General features: G+C 34.4%; 1 protein-coding gene across 3 annotated transcripts in view; it reads left to right on the forward strand.

Moving 5' to 3' along the window:
- STRN (striatin) overlaps nt 1-19,713 on the forward strand; it is a 118,036-nt gene that overhangs the window by 53,456 nt on the left and 44,867 nt on the right. For 2 of the 3 annotated variants that reach the window (XM_042246278.2, XM_042246279.2), the window contains exons 4-9: nt 2,728-2,806; nt 7,019-7,186; nt 9,169-9,304; nt 13,716-13,851; nt 17,157-17,267; nt 19,378-19,464. In XM_042246278.2, the coding sequence (XP_042102212.1) occupies nt 2,728-2,806; nt 7,019-7,186; nt 9,169-9,304; nt 13,716-13,851; nt 17,157-17,267; nt 19,378-19,464 (717 nt within the window). The remainder of the gene's footprint in view (nt 1-2,727; nt 2,807-7,018; nt 7,187-9,168; nt 9,305-13,715; nt 13,852-17,156; nt 17,268-19,377; nt 19,465-19,713) is intronic. The other variant, XM_004006025.6, reaches the window with a different exon arrangement.

Raw genomic sequence — 19,713 nt, forward strand, 5'->3', positions numbered from 1 at the left:
CCAACTTGACTGGAAATGTCAGTCAGATAATTTTAATATTACCCAGAAATTGAATTCCTACCCACTTTAAAATCCTCACTTTCATATAATGTCACTTTTTGAACTTGGTAAGGTAAGAATGAATCTGATAGTTGATGAGTACTTCACTAACCATTGAGAGAACTAAATGTTTATCCTTGAAAAGGAAGTGTCAGGAAAATCAAGTCCACATGTGACCCAGTCAGGTTTTTTTTTTAAAACAGAGAAAGGAAAATTCACTTCTGAGAAATTTATTGAAAATCAATATTTCTGTCTTTATATTGAAACTTATTGCTCTATAGACAGCTATACCATTGATTATTTCTCTGTGTCAGTGGAAAATAGATTTGGTAATGTTGAGTAAAGAGCCTGTCTTATGTTTGTTTGGTTAAGGTCTTGATCACAGACATGGTCTTAGATCATTAATTCATACATTAATCTAATAAAAGAACTAAGGTAAGCAGTTTTCTCAAATCCATTGCCAAGGAGATAAGGACTGTTCAAGCTCTGTAGGTCTTTGACACTCTTCATTCCTACTGAGTGTTGTGACTGGTTATATTATATACTGGTGATTATATATATAAGGTTTCATTTATTCCCTTGTAGTCATCTGGAGCCTAGTCATGATCCAGTGTGGAATGATATAATAAGGAGCAGTTCATAACCTTGCTGTTTTTGTCATAGAGCTGGGTTAACAAGATAGTCCTTTCTTTTTTTCTTTAAAGTATATTAGTCTCAGGTATACAACATAGTGGTTTGATATTTTAATATATTATGAAATGACCACTCAGATCAGATTTTATTGCAGTACAAGAATGTAGTTTTTAAAAGAGGGTAAGGATGCATTCTTATTTGATTTGGCTTTATTAAGGTATAGTTTATTTACAGTAAAATTCACCTTTCTAGCTACCAAAGTAGACAAAGGCAGTTGAGTGGTATAGAAAGGATTTAGGCATATTTTGATGGGAAATTAGATGATCTCCAAAGTTCTTTCGCATCTGAAATTTTTGGTCTTTTGAAATGCCAGGATAGATATTCTTACTGGGCAAGTACAGGCTACTCACTTGACCTAAGAAGTGGAAGAACATATTATGTTATATACACAGTTTCTGAATGTGTGGGTCAGTGCAAATGAGTATTATTTTTCCTTACTATTTAGACATTGTTTTTCTTTCCTTTTTTCTTTTTCAAGTAAATGCTCTTTGAAGTCATCCCAAAGTAACCTTCCTTTGTGAGTTAATCTCCACCCAACACCCCCTCTCCCCCCGCCTTTCCTGCTGTCTCTCTGGTATGTCACAGAACTTGGTCTGGTTATTTTAAGAGAATAATGAAAATGCAAGATCTAATTCTTATTTTAATTTATATGTTTCTCTAATTTCTTACCATTGTAATGATAGCATGTGGAGAAAAAACATGTGAGCTCTGGAGTCACACAGTCATGATTTCAAACACTCACAGCTGTATTTCTAACTTAGAAACCTTACAATTAATCTGCAAAACATCTCTCTCATCTTTAAAATGGGGATGGTAATAATACCTGTCTTTGGAGGTTGTCAAGATTAAAAGAATAGTGTATATGTTTTTAGCACAGCATCTGGAACACATTAAATGTTTTATATCAAATATCATAAAAGAAAATTTCCCAATCTCTCTTACAGCTCCACTTGAATAAAAATCTTTTGAAGACCACAGTTTCTTATAGTTTAATCAAGGGCTAATGGAGAGTGTGAACTTTTTTTATGTTTTTAAAGTTGAGCTGTCCTGTAGTTTGGAAATTCTTTAGTCCAGGCTTATCAAGGAGAAGGCTCTTTTTATTTTATCTTCTTCTTGAAAGATTTGGCTTCTACCATATGATGAATTTTAAGCTCTATGGGACCTAGGAAGTTTCCATCTAAAGAATGTCTTAAGAAAAGAATGCTTGAGGTTTTCATTTAATAACTAGTGAAGGAAATAGGTTTGGTTTGGGAATATTTTTTATCTATCTGTTCTTTACCAGACAAGCTTTTTTTCCCCTTCCTTCTAAACAGTCATTCCAGCGCATTTAGTTCTCATTTTGATGTGGTGCTTCATAATACTTTTATGTAATTCCTGTGCGACTTCATTTGTCCTAGAGGAAAGTTCTCAGGTTACCTAAAAATTGGGGGAAAGGTCTTTATTTTTAGTTCTGAAACTCTCAGGGAAATCTAGTAGCAATAATGAATTTATTTTAGAGTTTCCTTATAGAAATTAAGGGGTTTCCCAGGTGGCACCAGTGGTAAAAAACAAAAACAAATAAAGAAAAACACCCCACCTCCCAGTGCAGGAGACATAAGAGACACAGGTTCAATCCCTGGGTTGGGAAGATCCCTGGAGGAGGGCATGGCAATTCACTCCAGTATTCTTGCCTGGAGAATCTCATGGACAGAGGAGCCCGGCAGTCTGCGGTGCAGAGTCAGACATGACTGAAGCAACTTAGCACACATGCACATAGAAATTAAACTTAAAACTTAAATGGTCCTAAAACGTACCTGGAAAATTGCATGGACAGAGGAGTCTGGCAGGCTACGGTTCATGGGATTGGAAAGAGTTGGGATGACTGAGCACAGCACGCACTCAAAACATACTTTACAATGCAGTGTTCTTAATCTTATAAATTTTTATTGGATATTTCTAATGAGATGTCCCCTAATGTATATTACATCAGTTTTTTTATGTTTTAATGTTTCCCAGATGAAGGTAATGAAACAGAGGTACAGCCACAACAAAACAGCCAGTTAATGTGGAAGCAAGGTCGGCAACTACTCAGACAGTAAGTATCTCGTGAAAGTATCTGCTATGAAAAAACTTCATCGAATTACTATTCCTTTTTCATATTCAAACACGTTTTCCCCATGGAGGAATTTATTTTTAATAATTATTAACTAGGATTATCAAGAATAGATTTGCTTTCCATAGCAAATAATCCATAGATTAGCTTTATCTATCCATAGATTAGCTTTATCAAAAAGTACAGTTAAGAGCTTCTAATTTATTATATGCTTAAATGTATAGTCTGAAGAATTCTGTACCCTTAAAGTTACTATTTTCTTTCCACTTTTTATACATGAATATACATATGCTTTAATATGAGTCTACTCATGATATCTTTATGTTATGTTTTTAAACTTTAAGTAGATGGAAGAACTTACTGGATTTCCCAAATTTGTATATATTATGCTAACATATAGTCTCTCCTATAAAATGTGAATTTGAGAGTATAAAGAGGAACCAAAGCTGGGTTGAGATTCAGATGTCAAGCAGTGGGGCTAGATCTGCTCATCAGCTCAGTGCCTAACCCTTGCATGTTATATTTGAAATTGATATTTTGATTTGTGTCTCAGTAAAATGAGATTTGCTACCTGGTTTATTCTTTTGGGTTTGCTTGTGAATAGTCTAAACCTGTTGTTTCCAAAGTGGATTGCATGCAAGTCATTTCTTTTGATAATGGCGAGAGGATATTAAAGTTTCTCCTTACCTCTATTTTTTTATCTCCTCAAAGTTAGAAGAAAATGAGACTTCACTAGTATTTAATAAGTAGGCTTTCACTTTGGTCTTAATAGTGGTTTGTGCATTTTCCTTTTATAAATAAATAAGTGTTCTTAAAGTGCTTATTTTGTTCTTCTTCTTTTGTTTTTAATGACAGTGGTTATGATAGCAATCCAAGAAGTATTTTTAGAAGACTCACCTGCCTCTCAGAGGTGACATTTTATTAGGTTCATGCAGGCCTAATTGTGGTCTCAGATCATGAATTTTAAATCATTATAACTAGACTCAAACATATCTTTATTAATAAAAATAGGAACCATTAAAACAACACATTTTTACCAATGAAAAACAAGATTGTTTATTCTTGTAGCATAAAAATCCATGCCTCGAGATTTGATGAACTCTTGGAAAACATTTTCTGTCTCTTGCTGCTTGAGGAAGCATTTCCCCTACAAAAAGTTGTTGAGTTGCTTGAAGAAGTGGTAGTTGGTTGGTGAGAGGTCAGATGAATATGGCCAGTTGTCCTATAAAATCCACTTTTCATTGCATATCACAATCCGAATAAGCAATGGTTTGTTGTTGTTTCATAGAATAAGAGATGATGACACTTCAAAATGACAGTTTTTTTTTTTCTTTTTCTGTTCTGAGGCACCCATTTATCAGGCTTTTTCACCTTTCCAGTTTGCTTCAAATGCTGAATGACCGTAGAATGGTTGATGCTGAGTTCTTTGGCAACTTCTCCTGTCGTTGTAAGAGGATCAGCTTTGATGGTTGGTCTCAGTTGGTTGTTGTTAACTTCTGATGGCCGGCCACTATGCTCCTCATCTTCAAAGCTCTCCTCTGCTTTGCAAAACTTCTTGAACAACCATTGCACTGTACATTTGTTAGCAGTTTCCTGGGCCAAATGCATTGTTGATGTTGTGAGTTGTCTCTGCTGCTTTACAACCCATTTTGAACTTAAAAAAATTGCTTGAATTTGCTTTTTGTCTAACATCATTTCCATAGTCTAAAATACATATAAAATAAGCAGCAAGTACCAAGTCATTAAAGCAAAAAAAAACATAAAGTGTGAAATGCACATTAAAACGATGTATAACATAGCCACGTTTACTTAAGAATGTATTCCTGTATCAAATGGCAAAGTTCAACAATGCAAAACCACAATTACTTTTGCACCAACCTAAATATTAGTGGAAAATTCTGAAAGAGATGGGAATGCCAGACCACCTGACCTGCCTCTTGAGAAACCTATATGCAGGTCAGGAAGCAACAGTTAGAACTGGACATGGAACAACACTGGTTCCAAATAGGAAAAGGAGTTCATCAAGGCTGTATATTGTCATCCTGCTTATTTAACTTCTATGCAGAGTACATCATGAGAAATGCTGGACTGGAAGAAGCACAAGCTGGAATCAAGATTGTTGGGAGAAATATCAATAACCTCAGATATGCAGATGACACCACCCTATGGCAGAAAGTGAAGAGGAACTCAAAGCCTCTTGATGAAAGTGAAAGAGGAGAGTGAAAAAGTTGGCTTAAAGCTCAATATTCAGAAAACGAAGATCATGGCATCTGGTCCCATCACTTCATGGGAAATAGATGGGGAAACAGTGGAAACAGTGTCAGACTGATTTTTTTGGGCTCCAAAATCACTGCAGATAGTGACTGCAGCTATGAAATTAAAAGACCTTTACTCCTTGGAAGGAAAGTTATGACTAACCTAGATAGCATATTAAAAAGCAGAGACATTACTTTGCCAACAAAGGTCTGTCTAGTCAAGGCTGTGGTTTTTCCAGTGGTCATGTATGGATGTGAGAGTTGGACTGTGAAGAAAGCTGAGTGCCGAAGAATTGATGCTTTTGAACTGTGGTGTTGGAGAAGACTCTTGAGAGTCCCTTGGACTGCAAGGAGATCCAACCAGTCCATTCTAAAGGAGATCAGTCCTGGGTGTTCTTTGGAAGGAATGATGCTAAAGCTGAAACTCCAGTACTTTGACCACCTCATGTGAAGAGTTGACTCATTGGAAAAGACTCTGATGCTGGGAGGGATTGGGGGCAGGAGGAGAAGGGGACGACAGAGGATGAGATGGCTGGATGGCATCACCAACTTGATGGACGTGAGTTTTAGTGAACTCTAGGAGTTGGTGATGGACAGGGATGCCTGGTGTGCTGCAATTCATGGGGTCTCAAAGAGTCGGACACGACTGAGCAACTGAACTGAACTGAAATATTAATGAATAAGGAAGTAGCTATTTAGTAAAACCAGTTTATTTATGGAATGAGAGTTTTTGAAACAGTATTTGTAATGTGATTTTGTTCCTAAAGTGAGTTATGTATCAAATATTACTTGTTAAAAATAGAAAACATAATTCTTTTGTATTTGTTTGTAAGAATCAGCTAATTACTAATTTTAATCAAAACCTTTCTACAGATACTGGATAGGATTGAAAATGAATACCTTGACTTGATAGGATAACTTAATCCATTTTGGTCACATGTCTTTTTGTGAGATATCTCTTTGAGCGATAATAACTCTTAACACCAGATCTTAAACTGATCTTAGACTGCTTATCTTTTTGATCTTTATCTTTCATTTCATAGACTTGATATTTACATATAATTTAATGTCTTATATTGTCTCTTACATTTATTAATGACTTTATTATTAACGTTTGCCTTTTTCATGTTCCTACCCCTGCCACTTTTGATCGCTTTTGGTCATCTTTTGTTGTTAATGGATACTGAGCACCTTTTGTATGCCAGGCACTGCATTCTTTTTTTTAAGAGAAAGCTAAAGTTGACAAGAATTAATGTTACACAGGAAAAAAGTGGAAGAAATGGGCTTTGAACCCATGTTTAACTCTCCATACAAAACCTATTCTTTCTTTTCTGTGCTGCTCCTTTCTGCAGCACACACACCTCTGTACACCCACTCATCCCACATCCTACAGTTGAACTGTGGTTTATTTTTATTGCAGAGTTGTCTCAGGATAAGAGCTTCCCTTCCGTAGAAGTGACTTGTTTGGAATATCCTGTGGTTTTGTATGTCATGTAGGAAGCTGTATATGCTAGAAACATTCTCTTTAGATCTCAGTTGATCCAGTGATACTGTAACATCAAAAGTGTAAAAACACTACTGGTTATTCTCATTACTATTATAAAATAGTAATTCAGTAGCATCTGAGAGTGAGCTTACTCCAGCCCTGCCTAGAAGAAAGAATGTGCTATTAGATATATTAAGGAATAGCTTCTTAAGATAAATGAATGGTGTATTGTATAGTTCTTTGGTTTTTCTCAGTGACCATAGAGGCTGGTACTGCAAGAGACAGCTCCATCTGCAGCTGGAAGATTATTTATTAGCGAGTCTTACTAGCATAGTACTGTGCTGTCCAGTCGTATACAGACAGTAAATTTAAAGAAAAGTTTTTATTTAGATATCCAGTAGTAGAGTACTGATTCCAGTATGTCTGAATTGTAAAGATCCTCTTCACACGCAGGTATCTACAGGAGGTGGGTTACACAGATACTATTCTAGATGTGAAATCCAAACGAGTGCGAGCTTTGTTGGGCTTTTCAAGTGATGTCACTGACAGGGAAGATGACAAAAATCAGGACTCAGTTATAAATGGCACAGAAGCCGAAGTTAAAGAGACAGCAATGATTGGGTAAGTATTTTGTCTGGAAAGTGGCTTGGCTGTAGTTTTAGTTCTTACTAATATTTTTGGCTTATGGGTGACACGTGTGATACTTGCACTTCTAGGTACTGCTGCAAAAATAATTTAATGATAAAGTTTAATAAAAAGGTTAAAATTTTATTTGGTAAAAGATATACACAGGGATTAGAGTTATCATTTATGACTTTTAAGAATATTTTTATTTAAGGTATTTTTATTTGCTTGAAATTTATGGATTCAATATAAATTTTAATACATTGAAGCTCAGTCACCTCTTACTATTATAACTTCATAAGAGATCTTATTTGGAAATTCACTTCAAGTCTGTAAGAGTGAACTTGCATTCTTGGTGACCCAGAAATCATATAAATACTTAATTCTTTTGATGTAAACCTTTTCTTAGCCATTTTCATTTATCTAATAATGCTGTAACTCCTCTTCATTTTGAAAATTATCTATTTCAAGTATATATATATATTCTACTTGATAAGAATAAGTGAAAAATTCAGTAGCAGGAACATTTCATTTTGCTTTTTGGATCAGCATCTTCTCAATCCAGGGATTAAACCTGGGTCTTCTGCATTGCAGGCAGATTCTTTACTGTCTGAGCCACCAGGGAAGCCCATATACTGTACAATTATATTGAATTCTGCTTAAAATGAAGGCGAGCAGTTTAATAAGGAGATTCTTCTTTATTGAAAAAACATTTGGCATAATTCTTAAAAAGTCAAAGATTCTTTGAAATTTAAATGTTACTTTATTTTAACTCATGTTTAGGCTGGAAGAATGGTTTTAGTTGAGCTCTGTACATTTTCTAGTAAGAACATAGTTTCTGTTATTTGGGGCATAAACTAAAATTATGGGGTTTAGGTAAAGGTTTAAACATACGTCTTGTAAACAAATGTCATTGGAGCATTCTTAAATGTGCTCATTAATAGTTAAGATTACATAACTTGTTTTCATAAATGTAGGATGTAGATTCTTTCTCTTTGTAGACATAGATAGTGTGGGCATTAATCCTGGTTATATTTTCACGTATTAAATTAGTTTAAATTTGTATAAAGATGCTTAAGAAAGGCCACTCTAGTGTTTTGGCCTTGACCTGTCTTTTGAAACTGATAAAGGCATTATTCTGAATCTTACTTCTGTAGGGATGGAGAGTAGGTTAGAAAAGAACAAAAACATAGCTCTCAGCAGATTTGAAATTTAAGATTTATCTGTTTTGAGAATTTTGTTCATAGTTCTGGCTAAACGCTTTTCAGGAAAATGTCTTGTTATCTAAAACATTTCCTAATGAACTGGAGAGCAGTCATTCTATTCTGGTTGTTAGGAAATTGATGAATTTCTTTAGAGAGAGCTAAATTAAAATCTCACATATTTGAAAAGTTAATCATTTCCGAAGATTAAGGGTTTATTCATCAATAGGAACGTTTTGTAGTAGTATATTAGTTTAACTAAAATACTGTTTTTAGTAAGCTTCATATACACATTTGCTTTTTTCAACTTTTTAGCTGTTTAGAAATATGAGATTGCATCAGAGAAAATTCTGTATTTACTAGTTATTTTCTTAGTTATGGAAGAGGAGGAGTTGAAGAAAGAAAAAACGATAGAGAAAAACAGAGGCAGAGATAATAAAAATATTTCAAAAAGAAATTATTGTTTGGCTTAAGAATCAAAATAATACTAAATCAGAAGGAGGAGTTCTTTGTATTAGATTGCCATTAAGCTAAGTAGTTCTAAGTAGTAGTTATGATAGAAAAGCACTTTTAAAAGAGTAACCAGTTTCTTCCTATATTGCTTTTCCAGTTAAAATCCCTGGTAGTGTAATAGATAAGAATCAGTGCAGATCCTAGTGTGATTGGGGGGGGGGGTTATAATTCAGTATAAACAGAAGTCAGTGCAGTGTATCATGGATTAATTCTTATGCTGAGTTTAAAAAATTAACCGAGCAAAATGTATATGTTTTAAACCAGAAAATCCGAGTTAACAGATTCTGCCTCCGTGCTGGATAATTTTAAATTCCTTGAAAGTGCAGCTGCAGATTTCAGTGATGAAGATGAAGATGATGACATTGATGGAAGAGAGAAAAGCATCATTGATACTTCAACAGTGAGTTGAATAACTCAGATATAAATATTTTTAGGGGCTATTATACATACTTTAAAAATCCATATCCTTCAACTTAAACCCTTAACTTTTATTTTTCCTTAAATTTGGGGAAATTTAATCTGAAAGTTTTTGTTTTGACTTCAAGAATATTTTTAGTATAGCAGTTTTCTCCTTAAGGCCTTCATTCTTTACCTTTTTGTTAATTCATTAAAGATTTCAACATTTTTATAGGGTGAGTGAATATGGTAAATGTGTGTTATAACAATGCATTGTTCTTGGTGCTATAAGACAATAGAACTGACAGACCCATTATGGTGCCTGATGGTGACTGGCATCAGCTCTAAACGGTGCAGTTTTTGTTTGCAGCTCTAAACGGTCATGTCAGGGTTTTTTTGGTAGGCAAGGACTCCACATTTTCAGAACTCTCCCATTAGATTTCTCCAAACATATTTATGGTTCTTCTGTGGTTTTGTTCAGATTTTTGTAAGTTTATTGACTTTCCCATGGTAGAGTCCTGGAATAAGATGTACATATAAATTGTTGCTTCTCCCTTTTCATCCCTTCTTTATTCTGTCCCCTTCTTTTTAACATCTCTCCTCCCCTGTTTTTAAAAAAAATTATTTTATTGAAGGATAATTGCTTTACAGAATTTTGCTGTTTTCTGTCAAACCTCAACATGAATCAGCCATAGTTATACATATATCCCCTCCCTTTTGAAACTCCTTCCAATCTCCTTCCCCATCCCACCCCTCTAGGTTGATACAGAGCCCCTGCTTGAGTTTCCTGAGCCATACAGCAAATTCCTTTTGGCTATCTGTTTTACATATGGTAATGTAAGTTTCCATGTTATTCTTTCCATACATTTCACCCTCTTCTCCCCTCTCCCCATGTCCATGAGTCTAGTCTCCATGTCTGTTTCTCCATTGTTGACCTGTAAATAAATTCTTCAGTACCATTTTTTTAGATTCCATATATATGTATTAGAATACGGTATTCATCTTTCTCTTTCTGACTCACTTCACTCTGTATGATAGGTTCTAGGTTCATCCACCTCATTAGAACTGACTTAAATGCATTCCTTTTTATGGATGAGTGATATTCCATTGTGTATATGAACCACAGCTTCTTTATCCATTCATCTGTCGATGGACATCTAGGTTGCTTCCATGTTCTAGCTGTTGTATGTAGTGCTGCAGTTAACGATGGGATACATGTGTCTCTTTCAATTTTGGTTTCCTCAGGGTATATGCCTAGGAGTGGGATTGCTGGGTCATATGGTGGTTTTATTTCTAGTGTTTTAAGGAATCTCCATACCATTTTCCATAGTGGCTATATTGATTTACATTCCCACCAACAGTGCAAGAGTGTTCCCTTTTCTCCACACCCTTTCCAGCATTTATTTATTGTTTGTAGACTTTTTGATGATGGCCATTCTGACCGGAATGAGATGATATCTCATTGTAGTTTTGATTTGCATTTCTCTAATAATGAGCGATGTTGAGCATCTTTTCATGTGTTTGTTAGCCATCTCTATGTCTTCTTTGGAGAAATGTCTGTTTACGTCTTTTTCCCACTTTTTGATTGGGTTATTTGTTTTTCTGGCATTGAGTTATACGAGCTGCTTGTATATTTTGGAAATTAATCCTTTGTCAGTTGTTTCATTTGCTATTATTTTCTTCCATTCTGAGGGTTGTCTTTTCACCTTGCTTATAGTTTCCTTTGCTGTGGGAAAGCTCTTAAGTTTAATCAGGTCCCACTTGTTTACTTTTGTTTTTATTTCCGTTACTCTAGGAGGTGGGTCATACAGGATCTTGCTTTGATTTATGTCATTGAGTGTTCTCCCTATGTTTTCCTCTAAGAGTTTTATAGTTTCTGGTCTCGCCTTTAGGTCTTTAATCCATTTCAAGTCTATCTTTGTGTACAGTGTTAGGAATGTTCTAATTTCATTCTTTTACATGTAACTGTCCAGTTTTCCCAGCACCATTTATTGAAGAGGCTGTCTTTATCCCATTGTATATTCTTGCCTCCTTTGTCAAAAATAAGGTACCCATAGGTGCATGGGTTTATTTCTGGGCTTTCTGTCTTCTTCCATTGGTCTATATTTCTGTTTTCATGCCAGGCTCTCTCCCCGCTTTTAACCTCTCTCTTTCCCTCTCCTCCTTCTCTTTCTTCTTCTTCCTCCTCCTTCTGCTTTATTTAAAGTAGGAGACGAGGGCATGCTTTGCTTTTAGGAGAGTGTTCACATTTCCTCCTTCACGTTTATTTAAGAAGAGGGAGGAGGAAAGGAAGGAAGGATAAATAAAGCAGACTGGACCTAGACTCTAGGACTGGAGCTAAAGTCTCAGTTCTGTCACTCATTATCTGTGCTTTTTAATCCTTCAGGCTTAGTTTTTTAGTTTGTAAAATTGGGCTTGAAACAAGTACCCATCTTATCCCCAGATAATTTTGTGAGGAATAAATGAGACACTACATTTGAAAATGATATGTTTAACTATAAAGTGCTTTCTTTCTAAGTGTAACTTCTCTTTTCTATTTAAGTCCTCTGCTTCCATCAGAGACTCTCAACTTACTATTTCTAGATTAATGTTTCCCCGGGCCACTATTTGGTAGTGTTGTGCTTGCTAATACAGCCTTGCCATGGATGTTATTTGAACTTGAAGAAGTTACTCCCTCTTTTTATTATTCAAACAAGTAGTAATATATGTGTTTAAACTGACTGTAGTAAAATAAAATGCCAAAAGTTGTATGATAACTTTTCTCTGTCCTAATCATTTGGAAATTTTATGCTGAGTTGTGATTTCTATGGGATGATTGCACTGAGATATTATTTTTCTGTCAAAGTACTTTACTTGTAGCTCAGTGGTTAAATAATAACATAATACTTTAAGTTTTGTTGTTAGTCATTACGTTAGTTAAATATTAAAAAATCTATAAGCTGTTTATTATTCCTATCAAGTATGGTCTTAATAGAAATTCCTAACTGTAAACTGATTTCTTTTTAAATAATCAATTTCATAAATATCCTGACTTCCAGTTAGTGCTGATTATGGCAATTCTGTGACCAAGCCATGAAGGCACAGCTAATGTAAACATACTTAATTCTATTTAAATGCTGGACCCAAAGATTCTTCTAGTTCTCTTTTAGAAAAATTTTTCTGAATAAATATTTGGTTTCTTTGTAATGGTTTTATATTAGTTTTGCTAATTTTTATGATGCATTAATTTTCACAGCTGCAGTTTAATAACTATGCCAAAAGACTTAAAAAATCTATGTAGCAATGTGTAAGCAGGACTTAAAAGATTGATTGCAGTGCTATATATATAGAGAGAGAATGGCTGAAAAGTATCCTATTAAAATGTTTAGTAGAACAAACAGGTTTTTTAAATGTCACTTTATTCCCTTAATTAAAAATAGTTAAATAGATTCAACTAAGAAAATAACAGAAGCACAAAGCTCTTAATAGCTGAAGGTTGTGTTCAGGCTATTAATAGTGCATTTTGTTAGAAAAGACACATATGTTCATTTTCCTTTCTGGCTCTTTGTCCTATATTGAAGTTTGATTGTTCTTTGCATTACAGTCTGGATAATTTTCCTCCTTTTTATCTCCTTCTCTTTTCTCATGATTAACTTTTTCACCTTATGATTCCAGAGATATTTCTAAATATATAAATGTGAGACATAATGGTCCTTGTTAGATTTGTTATTAAATCTAAGTTATGTATATCTCTGAAAGATCAATATTTTAAGAAAAAATTGAATATATAGACAGTTATTAGAGGAAATTGATGGAAGCTTGGGATGGTGGAAATAATAATGGGAAGAGTTCTCCCTCCCCCACTCCCTCCAACGGAATACCTTCGCAATATTGTGGCATGCATTTCTGAGTTTGTGGTTTTTGTGATTTTAGATTTTGTGAGGGAGTGATGTACTAGACTTAAAATTTATCATGGTTATGTTCTGAAAAATTCTTGCAGTGTTTTATGAAGTGTTTCTTTCTTTGATTAGAATATCTGCACATTGTACAGATTGCATCCCAGAAATGTAAGATTTGATTGTGGTTCTCATAATACAGTACATCAAGGACATTTTTCATCTGTTGCAATATAAATTCATGTGTTATATTCCAGTGTTTTCAATATGTGATTCCATTTGTTTATTTAAAAGAAGCCATCATTGAACAAAGTTTAAATTACTGCTTTAAAATGTTTAATATATAAAAATCTTAAAATGATATCTGTTTTCTACTGAATTTATAGGTATCGCAGTTATTTGACACAGCAAAGATGTATTTTCTGAAGAAAATAATAATTGGGTTTTCTCATTCAGGGGTAAAGGGATATTGTCTTCTTTATTTAAATTAACTGCATAATATATTCCAATATTTTAATTGAGCATGCTTTTTCTCATTAGATTGTTAGGAAGAAAGTATTGCCCGATAGCAGTGAAGATCGAGATACAAAAGAAGCTCTCAAGGAGTTTGACTTCTTGGTTACATCAGAAGAAGGAGACAATGACTCCAGAAGTGCAGGCGATGGGACAGACTGGGGTAAGGAGAAATGCTGTATCCAACCAGAGATGTTATGTAAATGAACAAAACTAATATTTTACTAGGAAAGCAGCATCTTGAAGAACACTTGAAATCTTGAACACTTGAAGTATTGAAATCTTGGACATTCTATGGACTTTTTACTATCATGACCTTTTTTCCAGGATGTATGTTTGTGTGTTTAAAGAAGGTGTACAGCTATTTACCTTCCTCATCTTTTTTTTTTTTTTAACATAAGTGGTATAGCATGAAAATAATTTGAATTTATAGAATGTTTCTGCCTAAACAGTAGAACTTGCAAATCTAGATTTTGTGGAAATTCAGTATGAGAACATAGTAGAAGATCTCATTATTTTTTCTTTTCTTTCTTAGTTTTCTTTAGCCATGCCGCATGGCATGTGGGATCTTAGTTCCCTCACCAGGTATCAAACCTGTGTTCCTTGCAGTAGAAGTACAAAGTCTTAACACTGGCCTGCCGGGGAAGTCCTTGTAAAGGACTTAGAAATCTTATCTCCGGCATCTTCTGGTTTACCACAGTTCTCCTGTGATCTTCTGTTACTGTTGTTATCAGTATGGTGTTAAGAGTGTGATATAGCTAAATTTTTACTTTAAAAAGCTGAAGGCATTCTAGGATCTAAAATCTAACTCAGTTTAATTTATTATTAAGATGTAATTGATGAAAATCTACATTCTTGATTGTTAGATTTTTCTGAAAAAAGGAGACTTTCTACTATTGATAGTAGAATAAAAGTGTTGAGTTTTTATGTTCAGAGACCCAGTGATCTGTTTTTTAAACTGTGGACTGAAACTTGTTAAAAATAGATTTCTGATTATTCTGGTTCATTTTGGCTTATTTCAGTCATTTAACAAATACTGATTATGTGCCTTCTTTGTGCCAAGTCTTATAGATGAAGATCCCTACCCCTGTGGGCCTACATTCTTCTAAGAGGATGTAGGCAGTAAGAGATAAACATGATAAGTGATGTTTATCATGTAAGTCAGAATGTGATCAATGCAATGGCAAATAGAAAAAGTAGAACAGAGTAAGTAGGATGGAGAGTGCTGGGGACTGGGTGGGGTGGAGTGGATAGGTTACAATGATAGATTGATCATGGAAGGTGCATTGAGAGGGTAACATTTGAGTGAGAGACAGCATGGATGAGAGAGTTAGCCACATGGTATCCAGGGAAAGAGTGTTCAAGAAGAAGAAAACTAGAACATATGCCCTAAGATAGTTGTAATCCAGGTATGTTTGAGAAATTCAAGGAAGCTAGGGTGACTGGAGCAGAATGATGAGGGGAATGTAGTAGGAAGTGACCGAATCAAGTGGAGATATGTAGACCACTGGTGAGATGGAGAACCATGGGATGGTTGAGCCAGAAGGGTGAGTGACATGATCCAACTTTTGTTTGAAAGCATCACTTTGGCTGCTGTGTTGAGAATAGACTACCCAGGGCAGTTAGTGTTGGCAGTAGACATGAAGTACAGAGGGAAAACATTTGCTGTAATTCTAGCAAGAAACAGGTCAGAGAAGTAGTGGATATGCTGAGGAGTGGTCAGATTCTGGATGTGTTTTAAAGGCAGAGAAACAATATTTCCTGAAATACTTGTTGTGGGGTTTGGAAAAAAAGGTTTTTAGTCTGATCAAATGAAAGTATAGTTCGGTTCAGTTGCTCAGTCGTGTCCGATTCATTGCGACCCCATGAACTGCAGCACTCCAGGCCTCCCTGTCCATCACCAACTCCTGAAGTTTACCCAAACTCATGTCCATTGAATCGGTGATGCCATCTAACTATCTCATCCTCTGTCATCCCCTTTTCCTCCTGCCTTCAATCTTTCTCAACATTAGGGTCTTTTCAAATGAGTCAGCTCTTTGCATCAGGTGGCCAAGTATTGGAGTTTCAGCTTCAACATCAGTCCTTCCAAAGAACACCCAGGACTGATTTCCTTTAGGATGGACTGGTTGGATCTCCTTGCAGTCCAAGGGACTCTCAAGAGTCTTCTCCAGCACCACAGTTCAAAAGTGTCAATTCTTTAGTGCTTAGCTTTCTTTATAGTCCAACTCTCATATCCAAACATGACTACTGGAAAAACCATAGCCATGACTAGGTGGACCTTTGTTGACAAAGCAATGTCTCTGCTTTTTAATATGCTGTCTAGGTTGGTCATAACTTTCCTTCCAAGGAGTAAGAGTCTTTTAATTTCGTGGCTGCAATCACCATCTGCAGTGATTTTGGAGCCCCCAGAAATAAAGTCAGTCGCTGTTTCCACATCTATTTCCCGTGAAGTGATGGGACCGGATGTCATGATCTTAGTTTTCTGAATGTTGAGCTTTAAGCCAACTTTTTCACTCTCCTCTTTCACTTTCATCAAGAGGCTTTTTAGCTCCTCTTCACTTTCTGCCATAAGGGTGGTGTCATCTGCATACCTGAGGTTATTGATAGTGCTTTCAAATAAGATGGGGAACCCTGTAGATGGAAGAGATTGGATGGGAAAGATTGGGAGTTTGGTTTTGTGTGTTTGGTTTTGATTAGAGTTCCTAATGGAAATACAGAGTAAGCAAGTTGATATATGTCTTGAGTTCAGGTGAGAGTTCTAACACTTACATAATGTTATATGTATATAGTAATTTATTTTATACTAAGTATAAAATACGTAACATATTTGCTTTTAAAATTTTCTACTCCTGAAAGGTGAAAATTAATGGTGGCATTTCTTTTTTCCTAGAAGCTCAGTTTCCAGCTTTAAATGTTTATAAATTAACAGGTCACTTAAATCATTTTAAGTATTGAATGCCAGGTTGATTAACAAGTTTGCAAAGTGCTATTTTTAAAGCCTGTAAAATAAAAATGGTCATTTGCTGATAAACGCATGCCAGAAATGCATTTTTGAAATGAAAAGATCATTGAAGACTATTTTGTACAAATGCTTAATAATCTTCTTTCATTACATAAATTAGTAAGAAATTGTTTGTAAGTTAGTCCTAATCACAGTCTGAAAATGAGAGTTTCTTGAATGTAGACTTTTGAGGCTTAATTTACTAAAAGTCACTCAAATGTTGCAATTTTTTTCTATGTCTGTTTCAAGGGAAATTTAATATTATTACCAAAGAAATAGAATTGACTACTGTTTCTTGGATATTATATTTCTTGTGACATGTATCTAATGAATAAATAATAACTTTAGAATTGGTAGTAATATGAAGAAGATGGTTGTTATGTCATTCATTGACATAACAGTGAATTGACTTTGAATGTTCAGTATCTTATTGAAAAAGGCTGTTTCGTTTGTTTCACTCTGTTTAGAAAAGGAAGACCAGTGTCTCATCCCTGAAGCTTGGAATGTGGACCAGGGAGTAATTACCAAACTCAAGGAACAATACAAAAAGGAGAGAAAGGGGAAAAAGGGGGTGAAGAGTAAGTGGAAAACATTGTATCTGTAAATCATAAATCTTACCTCTTTCATATCCCCCAATTTTTGTTTCCAATGTTTTCCTAAAACTTACTTACTCTTTTTTTTGCCTTCTCCTGACCTCTTCCTTTTCACTTGCTCTTCAGGGGTGGAAATTAAATGGTTAGATATTTGATTATGAACTTTGAAAAAGAAAAAACCTGTGAATATAATTATGGAACCATAATGTATCCCAATAATAAATCTAGAGCATCATGATTGTATGGGACTGTATTTTCAAACATAGCAATAATTTGATTTTTCAAATTATATGTGCTTAATTACAGTAATGATTTTTTACTATTGATAATTTAAATCTCATCTAGTGTGACCCTCTGGCAAGCCACCAAAATAATTGCTTACAATTTTAGGTCTTCGTCACAGAAAGAAGGTTAATTTCTATCCCTGAAAATCCTATGTGTTCATAACACACAGTTCATTTGCTCTCATCACTATATGTTATACAGGTCACAGAGTCAGACACAGCTTTTTTAAAGTACTTATTTTTCTAATTTAAAATTTTGGCCAATGTCATTTATAATATTACCAATTAGGTTTTTTCTTTTCCCAACAAGATGTGTTCCACATCAAAAATGGAAACTAAAATGAAATTTCTAGCCCTGTGCATCAATATATATATTATCTTATTCAAGTTATTAGTAAGGTTTAACAATAGATCTAGTTAGGTATATAAAATACAAAAGCTTTCACACATCCCTGAAAACCATCTTAATCACCTTTTTAGGAGAGCAAGGTTAAATTATCTCCTTGTGCTTCCACTCTCATTGACAGTATGGACATGGGTCTCCCTTTCACAGCAATAGGAATTTCATCCTTTGGGATATTAGTGTACAGTGGGATTAAAATCCAACTTGAGTGAGGCATGTATTTAAAATTGCAAAAGACTGGAGGGATATGCTTTTTCTCTTTTTTTTGTAGTGATGCTAAGGATTATCAAAAATCAGTCGTTCATTTATAACCTAGTAGTTACTCATAAATATTTAAATCTTTATTTAAAATATCTTAGAACTTGCAAGCATTTCACTTTAATGGATAGAAAGTCAGTGGCCTTATTGATATTAGTATTACACCAACTATTATGTAACAGAGAGAGAATGTCATTTAATTCCTTCTCAATATTTATTAATCACAGTGAGAAAGGTTAATATTAAAACATAAGAACATTTTCTACTTTTTATTAAAAATACTGATGCAATTTAATTTTGACAAGCAGTAGTGAGACATGATTTGTTATGACTTTTCATAGCCATGATAAAACCATTTAAGCTGAGATTTTAAGGAATATTTGTCATATGCAAGAAACAAGGAGAATGTTTATCAGATTGACTTAAAGTTAATATATTTGTCATTATGCTACAATAATAAATGTCTTAAAATGTAAAAGACCTTTTAATTGAAAAGGTATTAAGGACTTATGTAGAATTTATCTATTATTTATTATTTGGTTCTTATCAAATATCAAGGCTTCACTATAGTTGGAGTTTAGCATTTAAGGTCCCAAGCTGCACCATTTGACTGAAATAGTATTCCTGCTAAAAGAAGCTAGTGGATTTCCTGACCCTGAAGATTGTGATCACTGTTTCAGGCATATGGTACATAGCTTTTTAGTATGGTGAGAAGAAATGATTCTTTAGGAGGAGAAAGGCTAATGTTTTTCACTGAAGAGAGGACTGAAGACTGAAGTTAAGCACATTTTATCATCATCAGTTTAGGTTATCTTGATAAAATGATAATCTGGGAACAAAAGAAGACATGATAAAAACAGAACTGAAAGACATAAAATGAAAATAGAACTGAAGGAAAGCTTTAAATTGACATATGAGGCATTAATTTATAAAGCATCATAGGTATCTTTTTAAATTTAGCTGTTTCTCATTGGAAGAGGTTGTGTCTTTATAATATGGGCTAGTAGACATATTTTCAGTCAAATTGTGTTCTCTAATCACACTATCTTAGAATATATTTCTAGGCAGTAGTTAAAGTTGCTTAAAAATAGAAAAAAGCCATAATGGACTATGGGTAAGATTTTCCCATTCTTAATTAAACTTATAACAGGAAAAACAACCGAAGATCTGTTTCAGCCTCTATCCTATATAAAACAGTCAAAACAGGGATATGGGAGAATGAAGCATCAAAGTACAGGTAAGCAATTGGTAGGGTGTGAGACTTAACCTTGGGTACCATATTTTCAGGATGTAAAGCAGTGAATGCAGCTTAATTTAAACAAACAGAAAAGAATGTGCTTGTTTAATTTAGTACACAGTAGCTTCACAGTCTGTGGTATCTGTGTTTAGAGTTGTATACAAGGATTCTAGAATAATACTATTTTTAATGATCCAAATTGCACAAGAACATTTTTTCATGCAAATAATGACATTTTATTCCATTAGC

Source organism: Ovis aries, chromosome 3, assembly GCF_016772045.2.
Source record: "Ovis aries strain OAR_USU_Benz2616 breed Rambouillet chromosome 3, ARS-UI_Ramb_v3.0, whole genome shotgun sequence".
Classification (NCBI taxonomy): Eukaryota; Metazoa; Chordata; class Mammalia; order Artiodactyla; family Bovidae; genus Ovis; species Ovis aries.